The sequence below is a fragment of the Leptonychotes weddellii genome, chromosome 2, assembly GCF_054177405.1.
Source record: "Leptonychotes weddellii isolate Sample4059 chromosome 2, ASM5417740v2, whole genome shotgun sequence".
Lineage (NCBI taxonomy): Eukaryota > Metazoa > Chordata > Mammalia > Carnivora > Phocidae > Leptonychotes > Leptonychotes weddellii.
In genome coordinates, this window is record NC_138370.1 from 42,544,075 (window position 1) to 42,565,350 (window position 21,276).

Consider the following 21,276-nt stretch of genomic DNA (forward strand, 5'->3'; position numbering starts at 1 on the left):
AAAAAACAAAAAACTGTTCAACTCACTTATAATCAAATCAATACAAATTAAAATAAGCACAATACACCTTTCTTTTCTTTTTTTTTTAAAGATTTTATTTATTTATTTGAGAGAGAGAGAATGAGAGAGAGCAAGCACATGAGAGGGGAGAGGGTCAGAGGGAGAAGCAGACTCCCTGCCAAGCAGGGAGCCCAATGCGGGACTCGATCCAGGGACTCCAGGATCATGACCTGAGCCGAAGGCAGTCGCTTAACCAACTGAGCCACCCAGGCGCCCCACCTTTATTTTCACTTACTAAACTAGTGATTATCTTTTAAGAAGGCAATTTCTGATACTGCCCAAAGTTTATGAATCAGGTGATTACATACATTGTTGGTGGGAATATAAAATGGTAAAGCTTTCTGCAAGGCAATTTGCCTTAAAAATATAAGTATCCCGGGGCGCCTGGGTGGCTCAGTCGTTAAGCGTCTGCCTTCAGTTCGGGTCATGATCCTGGGGTCCTGGGACCGAGCCCCGCATTGGGCTCCCTGCTCAGTGGGAAGCCTGCTTCTCCCTCTCCCACTCCCCCTGCTTGTGTTCCCTCTCTCACGATGTCTATCTCTTGTCAAATAAATAAATAAAATCTTTAAAATATATATATATATAAGTATCCCTTGACCCAGCAATTCAACTTTCCAGGAATCTGTTCTCAGTAAATAATCATATATGTGTAAAAGGAATCTTAAAGCAGTGGTAAGAATAACAAAAAACTAGGGCGCCTGGGTGGCTCAGTTGGTTAAGCGACTGCCTTCGGCTCAGGTCATGGTCCCGGGGTCCTGGGATCGAGTCCCGCATCGGGCTCCCTGCTCAGCAGGGGGTCTGCTTCTCCCTCTGCCCTCTTCCCTCTCGTGCTCTCTGTCTCTCATTCTCTCTCTCTCAAATAAATAAATAAAATCTTTAAAAAAAAAAAAAAGAACAAAAAACTAGACACAAATAAATGTATAATATTAACAATTGTTCAAACTGTAGTGTATATAATAAAATATTGCATAGCCATTAAAATACTGCTGTAGAAAAACATAGGTAATATATTAAGTTAAAGAGTATGGTTGGGGTACCTGGATGGCTCAGTCAGTTAAGCATCTGACTCTTGATTTCGCCTCAGGTCATGATCTCTTGGTCATGATATCGAGTCCTGAGTTGGGCTCTGCATTGGGTGTGGAGCCTGCTTAAGATTCTTTCTCCCCCTCTTCCTCTGCCCCTCCCCCCTGCTCTCCCTCTCTCTCTCTTTCTCTCTCTCTCAAGAAAGAGTTTGGTAACCAGACTTTTAAAAAAAGAGATTACCAAACCCAATATATATACAGTATGATCTACTTTTTAAAATAAGCAGAGTCAGAAATAAGAATAATGACCACTACCCTGGATTCTCTGCTCTAATCCCAAATAATTTAAAACCATGCTGCAAAATGAAGAATTGAACAGAGAGAAGTTGTTCCTTCTTGCACACATTTTCATAATAAATACTATGTGACCCTGTATGTTTACAATGAAGTAGATTCCCATATTCCCTAATTACTGACTTCAAGTCGGTGTATAAATTTCAGGGATGTAAAACAGAATTTGAACAATGGAATCTGAATGTACAATTTCAAGTCAGTTACTCTTCCCCTCTTCCATCAGATCTTAATTCCCAAGAGCTCAAGTTATCAGGGAAATCAATTTAGGCAAAGATTAATCAGAAGGCTAGATTTGAAGAGATGGGTTACAGATGTCTTTTGATTTAATATTTTCCAAGGACTATGCATCAGATATCTTGTGGAAAGAGTACCTCAAAAAACATTTTAATTGTCTAAAATAGCTTAGTCATTTCAATTAGCTACATTTTGTTTGTTTACTTTGCCTGAAACAGAAAGTAACATACTCCCTCTGTGCCCACACTGGGAGGGTGAAGTAGAGGCACTGTGGGGGAAGGGTTCAAGGCAGGCACAGGGAAGAAAAGGAGGGAAAGATCCAGAACAGCTTACTGCCCCACAGAAAAGCTTTAAACAGTATACTTAAACTCATAGATCGAACTTCCTGTAACTGCTAATATTTGAGCATTTTTTAACTACAAAACCGGCCATTTCATATGACGAACCTAATCAGTTCTCTTCTGCCGTTTTCCTGTTCAAGAAAAGTAGGTTCAATTTTTGAAATATTTTAATTCAAATGAACCTACCGTCCAAATCCCTCTATGAACAGGCTCCAGGCTTCCATAACCTCCCCTGTTACTGCTCTCCAGGTCTTCCTACATGTTACTTTCTCCCCAAACTTACCTAATTCCAACCACTGTATCTTTATTCTTGCTGTTTATGTATGAAAGAAGCCTTTGCACTATTGTTTCAGCATCCAGGTCAAGACCCACACCCTTCAAAAAAGCATTTCCTGATGAACTCAACTCATCTTTGAACACTTTTAGTAAAGGCTGTCAGGAATATGACAAATACTTATATATTCTATTTATACTAAACCACAGAAAATTATCTGGTCTTGCCTTCCAGGCAACGAATTTCTGAAGCACCCAAAGAAGATATATATATATAGCTTTAACAGATGTTCAGAAAAAGATGTTCTTCACACCCTTAAGAATCCTATTTTATGTATATATCTGATGCTATAGTTTAAACTAATTTCTTTTTCCTTTTAGTTCTTTGCCCATTAATGAATGAATTTGCTAAAATTCATTTGCTGGGGTCAGAGAACAAATGCTTATCACCTTCCTCTTCTAAAACATTCAGAAACTTAAGTATTTAAGGAAACTTTATTTTTCCTTTAACCTTTTCCCATATTCTGCTTTGAATGATTTCAACATTGGCTATCATGGGATACGATATTCTACTAAATGTTGAATTAATGTAAAGTATAGCAAAAAAGAGTATTTGCAAATCTTCTATGTAAATTCTATTAAGATATTTTCTCTTTAGCTGGCAGCATAGACATTTTACAGATTACAATCCGCCTGGGGTTAAGTGACAATTCCCACATATTTCTCTGCTGTATTGATTTCTGGCAGGCGTTCATATCTACTCAGCTGCATTTATTTAATACCTCCTGTAGTATCATAGAAAGATATTTGGTCTTGTCCTCAGGTCCTGGCAGGGAGCTCCTAAAACTCTCAGAACTTCCTGAGGGATAATGATTATAGGTGCATCTTTTAATGACACAACTTTAAGTCTGGTGATTCTTGGTAGGCCCCCAGATAGCTTCAGGAAGGGGGCTGGTAGCCAAAAAAAAAACCAAGCCTTGATTAGAAGTTTGGAACTGTCAGCCCCACCCCAAAACCTCTGTACAGAGCAGAGAAGGGATAGAGATCGAGTTAATCACCCATGGCCAAAGCTTTCATCAGTTATGCCTACATAATGAACATCCATAAAAGCCTCCAAACAATGAGTTTCAGTGAGCTTCCTGGTTGAGGGACAAATCAAGGTGGTGGGAGGGTGGCTGGCACACCCAGAGAGGACATGGACGCTCCTTATCCCTCCTTGTCCCATGCATCTCCCCCACCAGGTTATTCCTGAGTTGCAACCTTTATTTAAGAAGACTGGAAACAGAAAGTAAAGGGGAGGAGAGTTGGGCGAACCCCCGACTTTGTAGCCACGCTAGATAGAACTAAGGACCCAATACTGGCAACTGGCATCTGCAATGAGGGCAATCTTGTGCTTGCTTAAGTCTGAGCCCTTAAACCTGTGGCATCTGACACTAATTTCGGGTGGTTAGGTCGAAACCGAATTGCATTATGGGACACCAGTTGGTGCCTGCAGAGAATCAAGAGTATTGGTTGGTGTCAGGAGGAAAAGAACCCTTTCACCTCCCAAGTACCAAACACTGTGCTTCATATACAGTATCTCTAAACCTCACACTAGTCCTACAAAGTTGTTATCACATCTCCACTTTATACCTAAGGAAAGGTTCTGAGAAGTTACCAAACTTGCTCACAGATTTAAGGCTAGGCCGTGGGAGACCAGAACTGAACCCTAGCATGTTACTAGCCTGTGAAGTCCTTGTTCTTTCTGCCATGTCACATTGCTTCTCCTTGTCTTTGGAAATATTCTAATGCTGCTTCCTATGTTTCTATTGTTTCCTGCAATTCAATTCTAAGTCATTTTTTTTTCTTTAAAGATTTTATTTATTTATTTGACAGAGAGAGACACAGCCAGAGAGGGAACACAAGCAGGGAGAGTGAGAGAGGGAGAAGCAGGCCTCCCGCGGAGCAGGGAGCCCGATGCGGGGCTCGATCTCAGGACCCTGGGACCATGACCCGAGCCGAAGGCAGACGCCCAACGATTGAGCCACCCAGGTGCCCCAATTCTAAGTCATTCTTTAAAGCTTCTCTTTTTGCTTACTTAAACCTAAGAAAAGCTGGTTTTAAAATATTATAATTAGCAATATTTTTTAAAATCAAAGAAAATAGACATGAAATAGGAGACAATTTAAATACAAAGAATGGACTTGGCCAGTCTAGATTTCATTATCACCAATCTAATATTTCTGCTAATAGGAATCCAATATTAAGCTTTACAGTGCCAAAGAATTTAATGTTAACATTCAGAATGATAACTTTCACAATTTTCTTACCTGCCGGAGTTGAAAGATTCCTCCTGTTGGCACATCCTTTGCAGAAATTACTTCTACAGGGCAGTATTCACCATTCTCGTTCTGTTCCAAGATTTGGACCCAGAATTCTACTTTTCTGGTAACTTCACTCCATCTAGGAAATAGTTGAAGTTCTTGGAAAATCATACATTTCTATTTCAATACAGGCAGCTTAGGATCCTTCACATGAAAACTAGCAATGATAATGACCTCCAAACTGAATAATTCAGTAGAATAACCTGTAGTTCAGTGAGTAATACACAAATATATACTAGCAAATATAATTAAACCAAAATTAAACAAATTTAACATCAGAACTAGAAATGGCTCCTTCATTTCATTCAAAAAGGTATGATAATTACAAATCTATTTCAAAGTGGCTATTCAAAAATCTAAATATGGTAATCAGAAGTCCAGAAGCAAGTACAGTGATTATCTTTACATAGATAAAGGTAGTGATATATATGCTTGATTTAGTAACTTGAGAAGAATCTTTGCTCAGATTAATAACAGAATCAAGAAAAAAACTCAATTCTAGTTAAGGATTTGCTAACACATTCTAAATGCAAAAGAAGAAAAAAGAAAATCTGGTTCTCTTCTATAATAAGATGGAAAGCATGGGGAGGGGGGTGGGAGGATGGGTTAGCCTGGTGATGGGTATTAAAGAGGGCACATTCTGCATGGAGCACTGGGTGTTATGCACAAACAATGAATCATGGAACACTACATCAAAAACTAATGACGTAATGTATGGTGATTAACATAACAATAAAAAATTTAAAAAAAAAGAAGATGGAAAGCATGAATACACACTCTTTCAGTCATTCCCTTTTAACTCTTCTTTTTAAAATCGTGGTACAAATAAGCTTGCCTCCTTTCATGACTGATGGCATTTCAAAAGAACTTTGCACTAAAGACAAAATAAGTAAAACCTGAATTCTAGAGTATATATTGATCCATTCTCCCTAGAGTTGATTAATTAGAATTCAGAATGATAAGCAACTATTCTCCAAAAATTCATTCACTCTTTATTCTCAACTAACTATACATTTAACATCTCTTCCATCACTCTTCAAAGTTCATTCCTGTAAGGAAGTTTAAATGTGCTATAAATACCCTGGAAACAATTGCATCTATCCCTGGGATACTGGTAATGCTCAGGAAAGGCTACCTTTACAAATGGCAGCATTACTCTCTAGCAATTCTTTAAAATTATAAATGGAATCAGAAGGATATCTAAAATTCACCTGTCCCGAAGACTACGTGTTTTTGCTTGGATTATCCCCAAATCCCACAGGGCTGGGTTTTTCCGAGGATCGTTCATCTTATGGCCATATACTTCAATTGCCAAAGCCCCTTCTGAAAGATGCTCAATGAAGTCTTCAGTAATATTAACAGAAAACTCCTGGAAGAAAATAGAGGAAGTATTTTCTGGTAACCTTATGATTACTTATACCCACCGTCATACACCTACTTCATGGAGAAAAGAAATGAAGAAAAAAGTTTTAGTTATAGAACAGAACTGTCATCTAACATGCATAATGAATGCTCAGATGGTCTAAAGGTTCTTGACTTTAAACATAATTATAAATCTGATTTTTAAAAATACTTTTCAGCTGTAAATTGTGCAAGACCATTGAATCACAGATCTGTACCTCTGAAACAAATAATACATTATATGTTAAAAAAAAAAAAAGAAGAAGAAGAAGATAGCAGGAGGGGAAGAATGAAGGGGGGGAAATTGGAGGGGGAGAGGAACCATGAGAGACGATGGACTCTGAAAAACAAACTGAGGGTTCTAGAAGGGAGGGAGGTGGGAGGATGGGTTAGCCTGGTGATGGGTATTAAAGAGGGCACGTACTGCATGGAGCACTGGGTGTTATACGCAAACAACGAATCATGGAACACTACATCAAAAACTAATGATGTGATGTATGGTGATTAATATAACATAATAATAAAAAAATAAAATAAAATAATAAATAAATAAAAATACTTTTCACCTTGAAAATCTATTGTGAAAGACCAGCATTGTATTGTTTTGTTAGCAATATTTGGGAAGCTATTTTTAAAGTATTAATAATTATATTAATAATTCCAACAATGATCTACAATGTCTTGATATAAAAGTTATTAGATGCAGTAAGGTAGCAGTGTGTTAGAATAACAATTTTTCCTAGCTTTTAGGAAGCTCATTATCTCCAATAATAGGAGAGTAAGGAAATAAATAATGATCATCAGTGCAAAAAACACCTAATTTTTAAAAATTCTCCCAATCTGTCCATCTTTACAAGATATATATGACAACATTTTACAGTAATTATTAAGCTCTAAAACAGTTTATTGAAAAAAGTCATAGAATCTACACTATCTTTCTCTCTCTCTCGATCTTTAACACACTAAAGGTATTTCTATGTTTTAAATAGATTAGAAAGAGACCTCTCTCTTGAAAAAAATGAGATGGATTAACTGTGGTACAGTAAAAAAAAAAAAAAAAAGAATCTAGAGTCTGACTATACTGGCTCTTCTAATTACTATCCGTGGGTAAACTGATCCCTCTGAACTGGCTGCTGAAACAAAAAAATACTATCATCAAATACAACTATGATAAAGATCAAATGAAAGAATAACATAAAGTGCTTAGCAGAGCATTAGGTGTCCAATAAAGTTCATTCTTGTCTCTTTTCTATTTTCACTTTCTCTAAAACACCAGTTTCTTAAACTTTTCAGATAACAATTTCTCCAGTAATCTAATACAAAACATGGGTTCCTTTGAGAAAGGTATATATAGTTGACCCTTGAACAATGTGAGGATAACAGGCACCAAACCCCCATGCAGTCAAAAACCCATATATTACTTTCAACTCCTCAAAAACTTAACTACTAATAGCCTACTGTCGACCAGAAAGCCTTCCCAATAACGTAAGCAGTTGATTAACACATATTTTGTGAGTTATGTTTTTTAAATGCTGCATTCTTACAATAAAGCAAGCTAGGGAAAAGAAAATGTTATTAAGAAAACCAAAAGGGGGGTGCCGAGGTGGCTCAGTAGGTTAAGCATCCGACCCTTGATTTTGGCTCAGGTCATGATCTCAGGGTCTTGAGACTGAGCCCCACGTCAGGCTCCGCACTCCGCATGGATCCCGCTTGATTCTCTCTCCCTCTTTCTCTGTCCCTCCCCTCCCCCAAAATTAATTAATTAAAAAGTAAGTAAAATATTAAAAAAAAAAAAAAAACCAAAGGAAGAGAAAATACATTTACAACCTATGTTGTGCAAGGGTCAGCTGTATATATATTCACACAAAAGTAAATTTTGATTGTGGGGAGGAGTTAAATTCACTGACACTTTAGTGTTTTTCCCCCAGCTTTACTGAGCTATAACTGACATATAACACTGTGATAATTTAAGGTGTACAATGTACTGATGACATTTCGGTTTCAGACTCCAACCACACTCTGAGAAATTGATTCGAGATACATATTAATACCAAAGTATTCAACAAAATAATGCTCATTTTATAGTTTTGTTTTTACCTAAGTAATCAAATGTTGACCAAGTCCGGAAAACAAACTTACACTGCAATGATCGAAGACAACCATGCACTGAGGTTCCTTGCTAACAGGAGAGGAGGAGGAGGTATCAACTTCGGGTGCGACAATTACTGGCTCCTGCTGATCCCAGAAGCTGTATTTGCAGAACACAAAGTGGGACAGATGCTGTGGCAACCCAGTGGCTTGGAGTATTTTAACCTGAAGGAAAAGGAAGGCTCTGTTTTTAACTCAGAAAAGGTGCAACAAGTGCCTTGAGTCAGATATTGGTCCCAGTCTTGACTGTGTCACTACTGGTTCTTCTTGACCAAATCCCCTTCACTCTGGGGCTGTTATTTCTTCATCTGTGAAATGGTGACAACAACTGTCAGATTTAGTGAGAGGTTGGCACGGGGTAACAACGACCTTGACTATAAACTTCGATAACAACAACCTTGACTATAAACTTGGATGTTTTCAAGCATGTACAAGTCAATTCTAGTTTCTTATAACATCACCATCATCATCATCATATTATAATACTAATAATCAACTCAGAAAAAGAAAGTTCTCAACCATCAACACCATTCAATGACATGAATTTGGCTAACTATGGATATGTCCCAAGAACGTAAGATTGTTAACAATGATGAATGAAGAATGAAATCAGCATATATGCCAATAAGGAATATTCAGTAAAGAGCAAAAAACATTTATTTGATATTTTGAAGGATAAAAAAGAACAAGGTTCTTGAGTAGAAAGTTATATGCTATTAGAGGATTTTTTGGAAAATTTTAAAGGCATCAGGAATGTATGCTTTGACGATCTGGAGAGATAAAGGGAGGAGATTAAAGATGGTGAATGTTGACCATCTCTGTACCAACTCTTACTGAGTGCCTTCTCCATGCAGATTTAGGGGAGATGAATCAAAGGAAATGTGCCCTGGACTTCATGAGTGTAAGGTTTTGTGATAACAACATATAGTTAGAAATATATGTCTAATCAGACTCAAATGCACCAGGAATAAATGCCCATAATGGATTTTAAAGCAGTCCAAAAATTCTAAATATTTCTTTTGGCAGTCAGTGCATTCCAAAACTCCTCCAACTATGAAGGAAACTAAATTCTAAAATTAATTAAGCAAAACTAAATTCTGATTTTATAATTGATTACGGGGTGACTTTCATATGATTGAGCATTGATCATTTATTATGTTCTTCTCTGGTCACTTCCTGTATGTTGCATGATACGCTGTGCCTCCAGTAAATAAATTCAACAAAGGTAAACTTGAATATGTGACCAAAGTTGATATAGTTCAGCAACCACAAATACAATCGTCTTAACATTTCAGGAAGCATTAATAATAACACAGAATATCAGGCAAAGCAGATGACTATTTTTCCTATACCAGGTACACATAATGGGTAAGCAATGGTTGAGAACTCTATTTTTTATTCATTTTTCCCAACAATGGCAACAAGTGTTTGAAACATTTAGATAGCAATTCCCCAACAGGCTACAAAAAGATAGATTGACTAATGCATTTCATCTGTCCAAACCTAACAGAGCAATCAGTGTTCAGCAATTAATTTTTTGTTCATTTTAAAAACCATCACTTTTTCATTAAGTGTTTAAAATTTTTTATTATGTTCTTTAAGGTGAGACAATGTAATATTTGGGAAGATTACAAGATTTCTGTAGAACAGAGATCTAAATAAAACTCTCTGCCACATATCAGCTTCTGTTTTTGAGCAGATTAAATTCTTAGTTTTCTTAGGCTGAGATTTCTCCTATGTAAAACAGGATAGCTACCTAATGATACTGGCGTGAGGACTGACTATAACAATGGAATGAAATGAATGAAAACACATCCAAGCATTGAGTGGACAGATGTTGGAAACATACTTCTTTGTGATTAAATTCCATTGGAAAGCCAGTATTTTTTTCTTAGAAATCAATCTCAATTTTAAGGTTGAAATAAATTATAAGATTTCATATGCTGACCTATATCCTAAAGGCAACTTATCAGGAATAAGAACTGCCAGGAATGAAGAATATCAGGAATGAGGAATACCCTGATATCCAGAACATAGTTTTTGTTTGTTTTTTGTTTTTTAAGTTTCTGCAAACAGAAATCAAAATCACCACAAGGTGTCAGAATACCACAGACTTTGACTTGCCACTGCTCAATATAAAGCCCAGGAATGTCAGAAGACATGCTGTTTGGGGTTTTAAAATATACTCATTTAATTTAATGTAATTTAAAATATCAGTATGTTAATATGTGCATACTTATTTTCATCAGAGAAAAATAAAACCAGACTGCTTTTATAAGCTGGTGGTACTTATCGCCTATTATTGTTAAGTGTCCCAAACTGATTTCATTTTTTCCACCAATATTTTGTTTACTTTCATACGGTCTGTCTTCCTCCTTTTACATAAAAGACTATTACATGCTTAGAATATGGTCTCTAAAAACCACTTCCCACTGAAACGAGCCAGGTTCCTTGGAGAAATGGCTGATTCCAGGTCTGCGATAAGAAAGGTCCAGGATGGGACTAGAATATTCCTCATACCAGAAAGCGAGAAAGCTATCAGAGTTTATGACAGTTAGGGTTGTGTCAAAAGGACTCCAGAGAGGAGCCCACAGGCCAAAGATGGGATCATGTGAACTCTGATATAGGTAATAAATACACGGATTGAAACACATCAAGGGTGCCTGGGTGGCTCAGATGGTTAAGCATCTGCCTTCGGCTCAGGTCATGATCCCAGGGTCCTGGGATCGAGTCCCACATCAGGATCCCTGCTCAGCGGGGAGCTTGCTTCTCCCTCTGCCTCTCTCTCTCTCTGTCTCGTATGAATAAATAAATAAAATCTTTAAAAAAAAAAAAAAAGAAACACATCAAATATGCTTACACTGCAGAGTTCATAATGATATTTGGACTAAAAACAAAATCTCACTGGTCATTAGTAGGAAAACCAATTAATTATTTTGAAAATGAGGTTTTTTTAAAAGGAGAAAAGAACAGAGCATTTACCCCGCCTCTCCTGTACAAAACTGTATCTCTGAGGAGCAAATACTTGATGTAATATGATGATTCTTTCTAGAAAAGAATTCTAGCTAATAAATGACGGTTGACAGGATTATAGTATCATTCTTTTCTAACTCCTCATGAAATATCTAGGTATAATCAGCAAAAATTGCTAACATCCCCAAAAGAACACCAGATATAATGTGCCTTCTGACGGAAGAACACACCATCACCTATAAAATGTCCTTGCTACCCCCTTTCCCTTATATCACCTTTGTATCTAAATACCAATTTACAGTAAATACAGCTTAACACATTAAAAAATACAAATCAGCAAAATCAAGATTATGAGAAAATACCAACAACCCAGTTTCTACGATAAATAAACTATAGGGTAAGAGAGAAAGAGAGAATGAGAGAGAGGAAGCAAGCAAGCACAAGTGCCCGCACCTAAAGATTAGGATAGATTTAAGAGACACATCAAACAAGACAATCAAGGAAACTGACTGGGTATCTCATATTAAGGAAGTATTCATTTTTGTTTATGATATAATGGGTTTTTTAATGTACTCTTCTTCTAGAGATAAATACTAAACTATTATAGATGAAATAAGGTGTCTGGAATAGCTTCAAAATCACCCACGGGAAGGGGACAGCACAGACAGGCTTAGGCAGATGAATGAAATAAGACTGACCATGAGTTGATGTTGAGGGAGGGTGGGTGGAGATCAATAACACTTTTCTCACTACTTTTGTATATGTGTGCTATCTTCCACTAAAAAAATCTCAAGATATTTTAACTTCATTTTTTTCTTAAAAAAAGCTTATGTTATCCAGGATATACTACTTTTTTTCAGTGATGACTTTCCCAAGCGAGACAATATCCTTGTACTGTTGTCAACTTTCATGCAGCTGCACTTACTAGTCCATCACCTTTGAAATGGCCCGTTAGGGAATGATCAAGCCTATGTCTCAACCTTCGGTAATCCTATAACCTCAGAAAAAAATGTTCTAGAATCAAGAATAACACAAAGTTTAACGTTTTAGTGAATTAAGAATTTTCCCCCACCTTCGGAAGCATCTGACTTAAATGTCTGAGCCCTTCTTAATACATGCAAAGACCCTTGAAAGGAGCCCATCTCTAACAGCTATGGCTTCCCCACAGCTTGCAGCGAATGTGTCACTTACTCCTTTCGGTATCAACTCCAATTCTAGAAATATTTACTGAGACACAGCACTGGACTGAGGATGGATGATGAAGTTAGAGTTAAGTTTAGGCTTCTTTCACTGCACCTTTGAATGGCCTTCTTCTCACTCGTACACTGTTCCTATGACCCTTGTGGATTTCTCTTCCTCAAAAACCTTTTAACTGGTTCCTACAGTGATTCTCAACTGAGGGCACACTGGCCCAGCTAGGGTGTGTTTGGAAAGGTCTGAGGGGAATTTTTTCATTGTCATAATGTGACAGAGGCAGCACTATCTACACCAATTGGGTAGGAGTTCGGGAATGTAATGACCTACTTAAAATCTACCTAGCAATTACCCATGAAAAAAGCACAGCACCCTATGAAGACAGAGTTTTGCACAGCATGCTCTCCTTCAAGTTCACTCTGAGTCTTGTTCCCAGAAATTTTCCTCAGACTTTACTTTCTGAATTAATTACCTCTCTTCTATGTCCCCAAATATCTCTTGTCTACCTCTCTCAGAGCACTTGGGTCACATGATATTGGAGTCTTCTGTTCACTGTGTGTCCCTCTACACATACAAACTACACAGGCTGCTCCTTAAGAGAAGAAATCCTATCTTTTTCATCTTTATATTCCCAGTACGATGTCTGACAGATAACACTCAGCAGCGTTCACGAATGGCATACCTGGGAAGAATGGAAAGAGCAGGGTTTGAGACTGGCACATGCTGGAATAGCATACACAAAGGCACATGGGTGAAGAGGAACAAAAAACATGTGGAAAAACAGTGTGAAGAATGAGGTATAGTAGGAGCTTAGGAACACAACCAGGGCCAGGATAAATCTTGAGCCTCAGCAGAAGTCAAGAGGTCCAACAGGAGGAGGAAATTTATGTGAAAAAACTGTGCTTCTCTAGAGAGAAGTTCAGATAAACATAAATCCATATAACTTTGGAGCAGAATGGTTCAGAAGAAAGAGGTGACTTATCCAAGGCTTCACAGAAGCAGGTGGAAGTACCTAGCTAACTGGTCAGTACCTGTGAAGTACCTCACAGTGGAAGTACCTAGCTAACTGGTAAATCAGTATATATAATGAAATATGGTCTCTGTAATACCAATTCTAAAGATTTACTTAGAGACAGATATTTTCAAAATTCGACAAGAACACAATATTTATCGTCTAAATAGCCACAACCCTCAAAATCAACTACACTTCCACTACTTCTAAATGAAACTGGGACTTACCATGCACACAAGTCTGTTTTCCTGGGTTTCCTTATCACAGGAGAGATCTGTGGTGTCATCACCTCCAGCAATTCTTTCCCCAATGTCACCACTTATTCGCATCACCTCGACATGCAGCCGACCTGCCACCTAGAACAATAGAGGAGAAGCAGGTATTCTTTCCAGATTTTGTTTTTTCTTCTGTTTTAGAGTTAAATGGTTGGGTTAATGGTAAATGAGAATTTAGAAGCCTAAGTGCTAACAGTTACTTTCCCTCAAAGTACATGGAATAATCACCATCAAGCAGATGGAAACACAGGTCTTATTAATTAATAATACATATAAATAGCACTTGTCATTATTAATGAAAAAGAGTCACAACAATATACTATAACCACCCTACTGTTTCTTAAACTTTTCTCTGAAGGACACAAGGCATGAAGAGAAACTAACCTCTCCTTTCTGGTTGACAATTGGAACAGCATACTGTAACTTCACATCATAGAAGAGGGACTCGAGGAAAACATTCGCCACCCCAATGAGACTGTGATTTTCCTGCTCATCATAGAATGGATCAGCACGCTTGAAGTAAGACCGTATGAGCTTTAAAGAGATTTGGAACATCACAACTTCAGAAATCACTTAAAATAAATTAATTCAACCTACTACCACTTTTTGATGGCCTCTCATAAAGTCATTAAACTTAGCTTAAGCACAGCACTGGATTACACGACTCTCTCTTCCTCACTCCCATTAGAATGGTGGTCAGCATACTTCACCCATGACAGCCATCTCATAATACATCATTACGTTTATCACTTCTCCTTTATTTGGAAATCTTGGCATGAAAATAGAGAAAACCAATTGACTAGAAAAAGAAGTCGAGTGTACAAAAGTACTCTTTAGTTTTCACTCCTATTTATTCCACTTGTTCCTGCCAAATCATAAGATGCATTGCGACTAACAAGAGCTGACCCTCTTACATGAGAGTAGTTTGCTTTTTTGTAATTTGTTAATGTTGTTTTATTTCTGGGCTGAAATACAAGAGGGGTATAGAAGAAAGAGGGGGAAAAAATTTTAAGAAAAAATGTCATCTAATGATAAAAAATCATTTTTATTGATGATAATCTGGAAAAAATAAATGTTTTTTTAAAAAACAAGAGGCTAAAAAAAATAAAAATAAAAAACAAGAGACTAAAAAGTAAACAACTGTATGTGGAAACAAGACCAGCAGGGTTGAAAACTGTAAAAATATACATAATATGCATTTCTGTTTTAAAATATGCACAAGTACATGGTTGACCTAAATGGGAAAACCTGCAACTTAAGGAGAAAGTTCCAGAGTACAGCTCTACAGCACCTACTTTAGTATCAGAACTCCTTCCAAATCTGCTCTTAATAGTACAAATATTAAGATACCACTAATGTTCTCTTTAAAAGAGATATTGTAGGTTTCTATTTGCGAGATTAAATGTGTGGAGAAATGGGAAGAGAGATAATAAGGCATGGTCTCTGTCCTAAGTAAATTCACGGTCCAGTACAGAAGTACACACATGTGACACCAACAGATGTCAGAACGGAATGTAGAAGATTCTACTAGAAATCCAGAGAACACAAAATGAGGAGAAGAAAGAAGATGCCAGAAAAATAGATTATTTTTGATAATTACTATTTTTTTCTTCATTTATGTTTTTTTATTATGTTATGTTAATCACCATACATTACATCATTAGTTTTTGATGTAGTGTTCCATGATTCATTGTTTTCGTATAACACCCAGTGCTCCATTCAATACGTGCCCTCTTTAATACCCATCACCAGGCTAACCCATCCTCCCACCCCTCTCCCCTCTAGAACCTATGGAAAGAGCCAAGATGTCTATCGACAGATGAATGGATAAAGAAGATGTAGTATATATATACAATGGAATATTATGCAGCCATTTAATAATTATTATTAAGATTCTTGATTAGCCAAACAATTTAGAGGATTAAAATAAATATTATTCTAGAAACAGGATTCCTATGTTAGCAGAATGAACAATTCTTCCCTAAAATGGGTAGTCTCCTTCCTGCTTGGTTTCTTCTATGACTACCAGTTCCGTAATTTTTCTCAAGAGAACTTACCGGGGTATCTTCTTCACACTCTTTCCACTCCTGATAAAGGTCTCTCATATCCAGCAGCCTGTTGTCCAGTTTTTCTAGAGACCAAATCTGTTTTCCTTTTCCTTTTCTTCTCACCTGGATTGCAGGTTCACTAAGAAGAGAGCCTTGCTGTAAAACAGTAAGAGTGACCATGTGAAACACAAAGATATCCACCATGGAAGCCAACCCTGAACATGCTACACCCATCAGTCAAATGTCATCAACCAAAACGGAATTTCTATCCTTCTCTAGTCAGTTCACTGCAAGACTTCTCAGGAACCTTTTAAGCTTAATATAATGCCATTATATTCAACTGTAATCAAAATTTAAATTTAAGTAGGGGCGCCTGAGTGGCTCAGTCGGTTAAGCGGCTGCCTTCAGCTCGGGTCATGATCCCAGGGTCCTGGGATCGAGCCCCGCATCGGGCTCCCTGCTCGGCAGAGAGCCTGCTTCTCCTTCTCCCTCTGTCTGCCGCTCTGCCTACTTGTGCTCTCTATCTGTTAAATAAATAAATAAAAATCTTTAAAAAAAAAAAAATTTAAATTTAAGTATATAAATTAGATGTAATTTAAAAAGTAAATTTATATAGTAAATTATTCATATAGTAGGTTATTCATATAGTAAATGGGATATAAATTTAAATTTAAAACCCCAAAGACTAAATCATGTTTAATGGGAAATTAAAAAGGTTTTATTCAGGCCATCATCTGACCAGAGAGTATCTGTGGGTAGAAAAAGAGTCATAAGCATTGAATGGCAAGGGAAAGTCTGCTGGGATTGATAGCTAAGAAATGATCTTTTACCTTTCAAAAGTTTGAATTTAAAAAATTTTTTGCAGGGCGCCTGGGTGGCTCAGTTGTTAGGCATCTGCCTTTGGCTCAGGTCATGATCCCATGAGCCACGCATCAGGCTCGATGCTCCGCGGGAAGCCTGCTTCTCCCTCTCCCACTCCCCCTGTTTGTGTTCCTCACTACCTCATTCTCTCTCTGTCAAATAAATAAATAAATAAATAAATAAATAAATAAATAAATAATTTTTTTGTTTTGAATGGGTAGTATCTTAATGTGGTACAAAACACAAAATGTTTAGAAGAGCAAACTGAAAAGAATCCCCATTTACCCATTTGGAGGCAACGAATGATATCAATCTGTAAATACACGTAGTTTAAATTTAAAATTAAAAAAACAGTATGAACTAGATAGAGATGCTGGTCATACAACACTGAATGGACAAAATGCCACTGAACTGTTCACTTTTTTTTTTTTAAAGAAAGATGGGGGGAGGGGCAGAGGAAGAGAGTGAGAATCTTAGGCAGGTTCCACACCCAGCACCCAGCACAGAGCCCCCGACTCGCAACATGATCTCACGACCCTGAGATCGTGACCTGAACCAAGAGTTGGACTCAACCAACTGAGCCACCCAGGTGCCCCTGAACTATTCACTTTAAAATGTTTGTGTTATGTGTTATTTCGCCAGAAAAAACCTAGAATTTAATGAAGTTTTTCCAGCTTGTAAAAGCAATGTGGGTGTTTTTGTTTTTTTTTTTAAGCTTTTATTTATTTATTTTAGAGACAGAGAGAGACAGCACAAGTGGGAAGGGCAGAGGAAAAGGGAGAGAGAGAATCTCAAGCAGACTCCACACTGAGCTCAGGGCCTGACACGAGGCTCAATCTGAGCTGAAACCAAGAGTTGGATGCCCAACTGACTGTGCCATCCAAGTGCCCCAAAGCAATGTGTTTTAATATAGAAACAGTTTTAAAACCACAACTAGAAAATAAAAATACCCCTGTGTATCTCCCCCAGAGAGACATACCTATCAGTTATCAGTTTAGATTTATTGCATAATTTATCAACTGTTTGGATAGGTCTACTCAGGACTTTAGGGAATTGTGAAATACATCGATGTTGCTTTACCATTTCGCCTATAATGATTTTCAAAGAAACGGAATTTACATAATGAAACAAAGATTCTGAATTCTGAAGCTCAAAAACTGCCATTCTCTTATACTCTAAAGGTCCTTCTACCTCTACCTTTAATACCCATCACCAGGCTTTAATACCCATCAGCAGGCACTCAGCCTGCTAGGGAATAAATACAAAAAGCTCATCAGGGATCCACATGGAGTGGTACCGCAGGTGGAGAATGCTAGAACGGGGAGGAAACAGCAGCCAGCAATATCCTGCAGCATCATGACTTGGCCCTCCAGCAACTACTAACAAGAACTGGAAAAAAGAAAAAAAAAAAAAGGAATTTCTGCCTCTTACTAAAATCACGAGAGAGAGGTGAGTACAAGGCCAAGAGTAAGACCAGAACAAACAATAGTGCTCACAGCAAGGGCAAGACATTAAGTGAAATGGAAGCTTTCAAGTACCAAAAACAAAAGGTCTTATTGGATAAAAGAGGAAAGACCCAGCCTGAGTTAAAAAAGTCTCTCTCCTTAAGAAATACTTCCTTGTCCAGCTCCTCTCTCTGGGTGAAATCTGAAAATACTAATCTATTAAATCAATAGTAGTAGTGTAGATTAGTAGCCATTAACATGTTAACAATGGCTGCCGTGACCCCAGCGATGTGCTTCATCTCTACCAGCCATGCAAACAGCCCCAGAACACACTATCAGCTGTCTAGGAGAGAGGGAGGCCCAAAATGACTTGCGTCACTTCTAGGTACTGACTTGGCTGCCTGGAGGCACGGTTGCTCCTTCCAGCGAAGCCTGAGCCAGGATACACAGAAAAGGGCTACAGACAGTCATGCTGTATGGGGAGAAAATGGTTATGTTTCTGTTTTTCCAATTCAAACACTACAGAATGGAAGAAGACCTTGCTCTGCTCAGTCTTCTAGAAGAATCTAAGCCCATGATTGGCTTTCCTCTACCTCTTTTTTGGCTGAGTGCCATTGCACCTGTGGTTTGCCCTACAAATGCCAACAAGCAAAATAAAGTTCTAAGTTCAGATCACACACAGAACATGTATCAAGAGACAAGTCTCCATAGAGCAGTGACTGCATCACGTTCACAATACCTATATTACTCAAAACATTAAGCATCCCTATTTGCCAAATATCTACTCTGTGAAAACAATGACCTTGAGGCTGGGATGCCACAAGAAAAAGAAAGATGTGGTCCTTGCTACCAAATCAGAATAGAACACGCAAGCATCCATTAAAGCTTTGTTGTGTCAAATACTGTGGGAGAAACAAAGCACATGGACCCTCAAAATATATATCTGAATACAAAATTCTATGTACCATCAAAAATTATGTATGAATATGACTGAGAGCTAGAAAAGGGCCTAAATAACAAAGAAAAGAAAACAACTGGATGGCTAGGATAGAAAATTTTGATGGGACTTTCCCCCTACAATTTATTAAATGGTTATTACATTATACCAAAAAAAAAAAAAAAGATTTGTGATCATGAATACACACATGAAACAACCAATAAACAGTTTTGCAGAGCAATCTATTAGCAAGTGAAAATAACATGATACACGTAAACTAAACACGGAACTTAGGGGAGGGGGGTTGGAGGGTGGTAACAGAATGAAGGGGAAAAACCACTTTCTGAAGATTCATCAGGAAAGACTTCCCAGAAGTCATAGAAACAGACTGAAGAAAGGAAGCTGAGTGAAATAAATTGGTGGGGTGTGGTGGGAAGAGGTGGAGAGGGTATTCTAGTGGACAAAGGACACATACGCACAAAGGCAGAGAATTAAAAGCAAATAAATTCTACTCGAGAGAGGAGAACAAGTCCAAAAGGATGCAGACTGTAGAAAGTGTAAGTGGGGTTGAGGGCAAGCCCACTGGTGTTTAAATACCACTGGTGAAACAGACAACAGTTTTCTCCAGTGGTTCTCTGTCTCTTCCATTAACGACAACCTCACCTTCCTGTTGGCATCGAGGCTGGAGGTTGGAATCTGCAGGGTTACTTTATACTCTGTTCTTTTATCCAGTTCCTCTGCAATGTAACTAGCTTCTCTCACCAACAGATTGGCTTTCACAATTTGTTCCCTCAGCCTCATCAGGCTGTTATTCAGCGTTGCTTCTCTTTAAAAACAAGCGGGGGGGGTGGATAACTATCAAGCAGCACATCAGAATATTATGTAGTACATAATATGTTAATGCCAAACTGCAAACCAAGCTTTACAACTGCCTTGTGCACGCAGCGACTATATTCCTGACACCGACCCAGGCACGCGCTTGTATCTGGGCTATATTGTAAGTACTGGCACACGCTCGTGTAACAAGCTGGCCGTTGATTAGGACAGTGCCTCAAAAACTTGACTGTGTATAAAAATCACCCAGGGATCTTGATAAACTAAAGATCTTGACTCACTAGGTCTGGGGTGGGGCCTGATACACTATATTTCTATCAATCTCCACCTGATTAGAGATGCTGCCTGTCTGCAGACCAGACTTTTGAAGAGCAAGAGGTTAGTTAAGTACAGTCTGTAACCATGGATGAGACATTTTAGTGCAATGCTAATTAGCCCATATAGAGTTCAAACTTGCAATCTGCATCTCACTAGCACCATGCTTTACCTACCTGAGCTAATCAGTCCAGATAACCACCTTTCTTTTTTTTTTTTTTCCTTATTTTAAAAAGCATCTACCCAAGCTTCAGAACCTAAGGTATAATACAATGATAAAGTATAACTTCTAAGTACAAATACTTGTTTATTCAAATCCAAAAGCCATACAAACTAAAATGGGGCAGCACCTAACATGGGCAACTTTAAATAAATCAATATAAATTGGTAATTCCCGTTTTTCTCAAAAATGAAAAAAAAAAAAAAAAACCAAATGGTTCTTAAGCTGTAACACTCTCTCTTAATATAATTCTTTTTCAAGTAATGTCTAGATTTCTCCATACCATATCATACCTAGGTGAGGTAAAGTGTTGAGCATATGCTATGCACACGTAATAAAGGCGCCATGCACCTACCTCTCTTCGGCCCACTGTCTCAATCGCTGTTGAGCACTGGGTGAGTGGAAAGAAAACCTGTCCCCACTACGACAGTTTTGTTTCTCAGGAGACAGCCTTCTTCGTAGCTGCTCCAATTCATGTTCATACATAAGCCTCTGGCGCTCCAATGCAGATCGTTTTTCTTCTTCATGCTGTTGTTCTAGGCTGTTCAATATCGACTGCATTGGATCTAAATAAGGTTTTTTTAGAAGGTAAAAACAAATGAAAGGTCACAGTACAACACAATAGATTTCAAATGTGGTTCTATACTGCTGTTTGGCATCCTAATTAGTAAATGAAGATTCTTGAAGACAGTTTGGAATAAACTGTGTTCCTTACTCCCCATTCCTCATCATATCATCTCTTCTGTCAAATACATGCTGAACTGTCTTCCACAGAGGAAAAGCAGGTCTAGTGTATGTACTACACATAACCTAAGAGTGACAGTGGCAGTCAAATTTCAAACCTGAGAAATTCTATCAGTGAGAACAAAGTTGGCAGTGATTAGTACTCAAGGCTAAAAGAATGAAAAGTTTTTATAAATGTAATAAATTAAAAGAATATAGAGAATAACATAAAGATTTCCTTTT

General features: G+C 37.8%; 1 protein-coding gene across 3 annotated transcripts in view; it reads right to left on the reverse strand.

Annotated features, from left to right (window-relative positions):
- The window catches only part of KIF13B (kinesin family member 13B), a 201,145-nt gene that overhangs the window by 66,348 nt on the left and 113,521 nt on the right, over nucleotides 1–21,276 (reverse strand). For all 3 annotated transcript variants that reach the window (XM_081810654.1, XM_081810659.1, XM_081810662.1), the window contains exons 17-24: nucleotides 20,666–20,876; nucleotides 19,605–19,767; nucleotides 15,708–15,854; nucleotides 14,035–14,184; nucleotides 13,603–13,731; nucleotides 8,188–8,361; nucleotides 5,859–6,016; nucleotides 4,594–4,726 (exon numbers count right to left, since the gene is read on the reverse strand). In XM_081810654.1, the coding sequence (XP_081666780.1) occupies nucleotides 4,594–4,726; nucleotides 5,859–6,016; nucleotides 8,188–8,361; nucleotides 13,603–13,731; nucleotides 14,035–14,184; nucleotides 15,708–15,854; nucleotides 19,605–19,767; nucleotides 20,666–20,876 (1,265 nt within the window). The remainder of the gene's footprint in view (nucleotides 1–4,593; nucleotides 4,727–5,858; nucleotides 6,017–8,187; nucleotides 8,362–13,602; nucleotides 13,732–14,034; nucleotides 14,185–15,707; nucleotides 15,855–19,604; nucleotides 19,768–20,665; nucleotides 20,877–21,276) is intronic.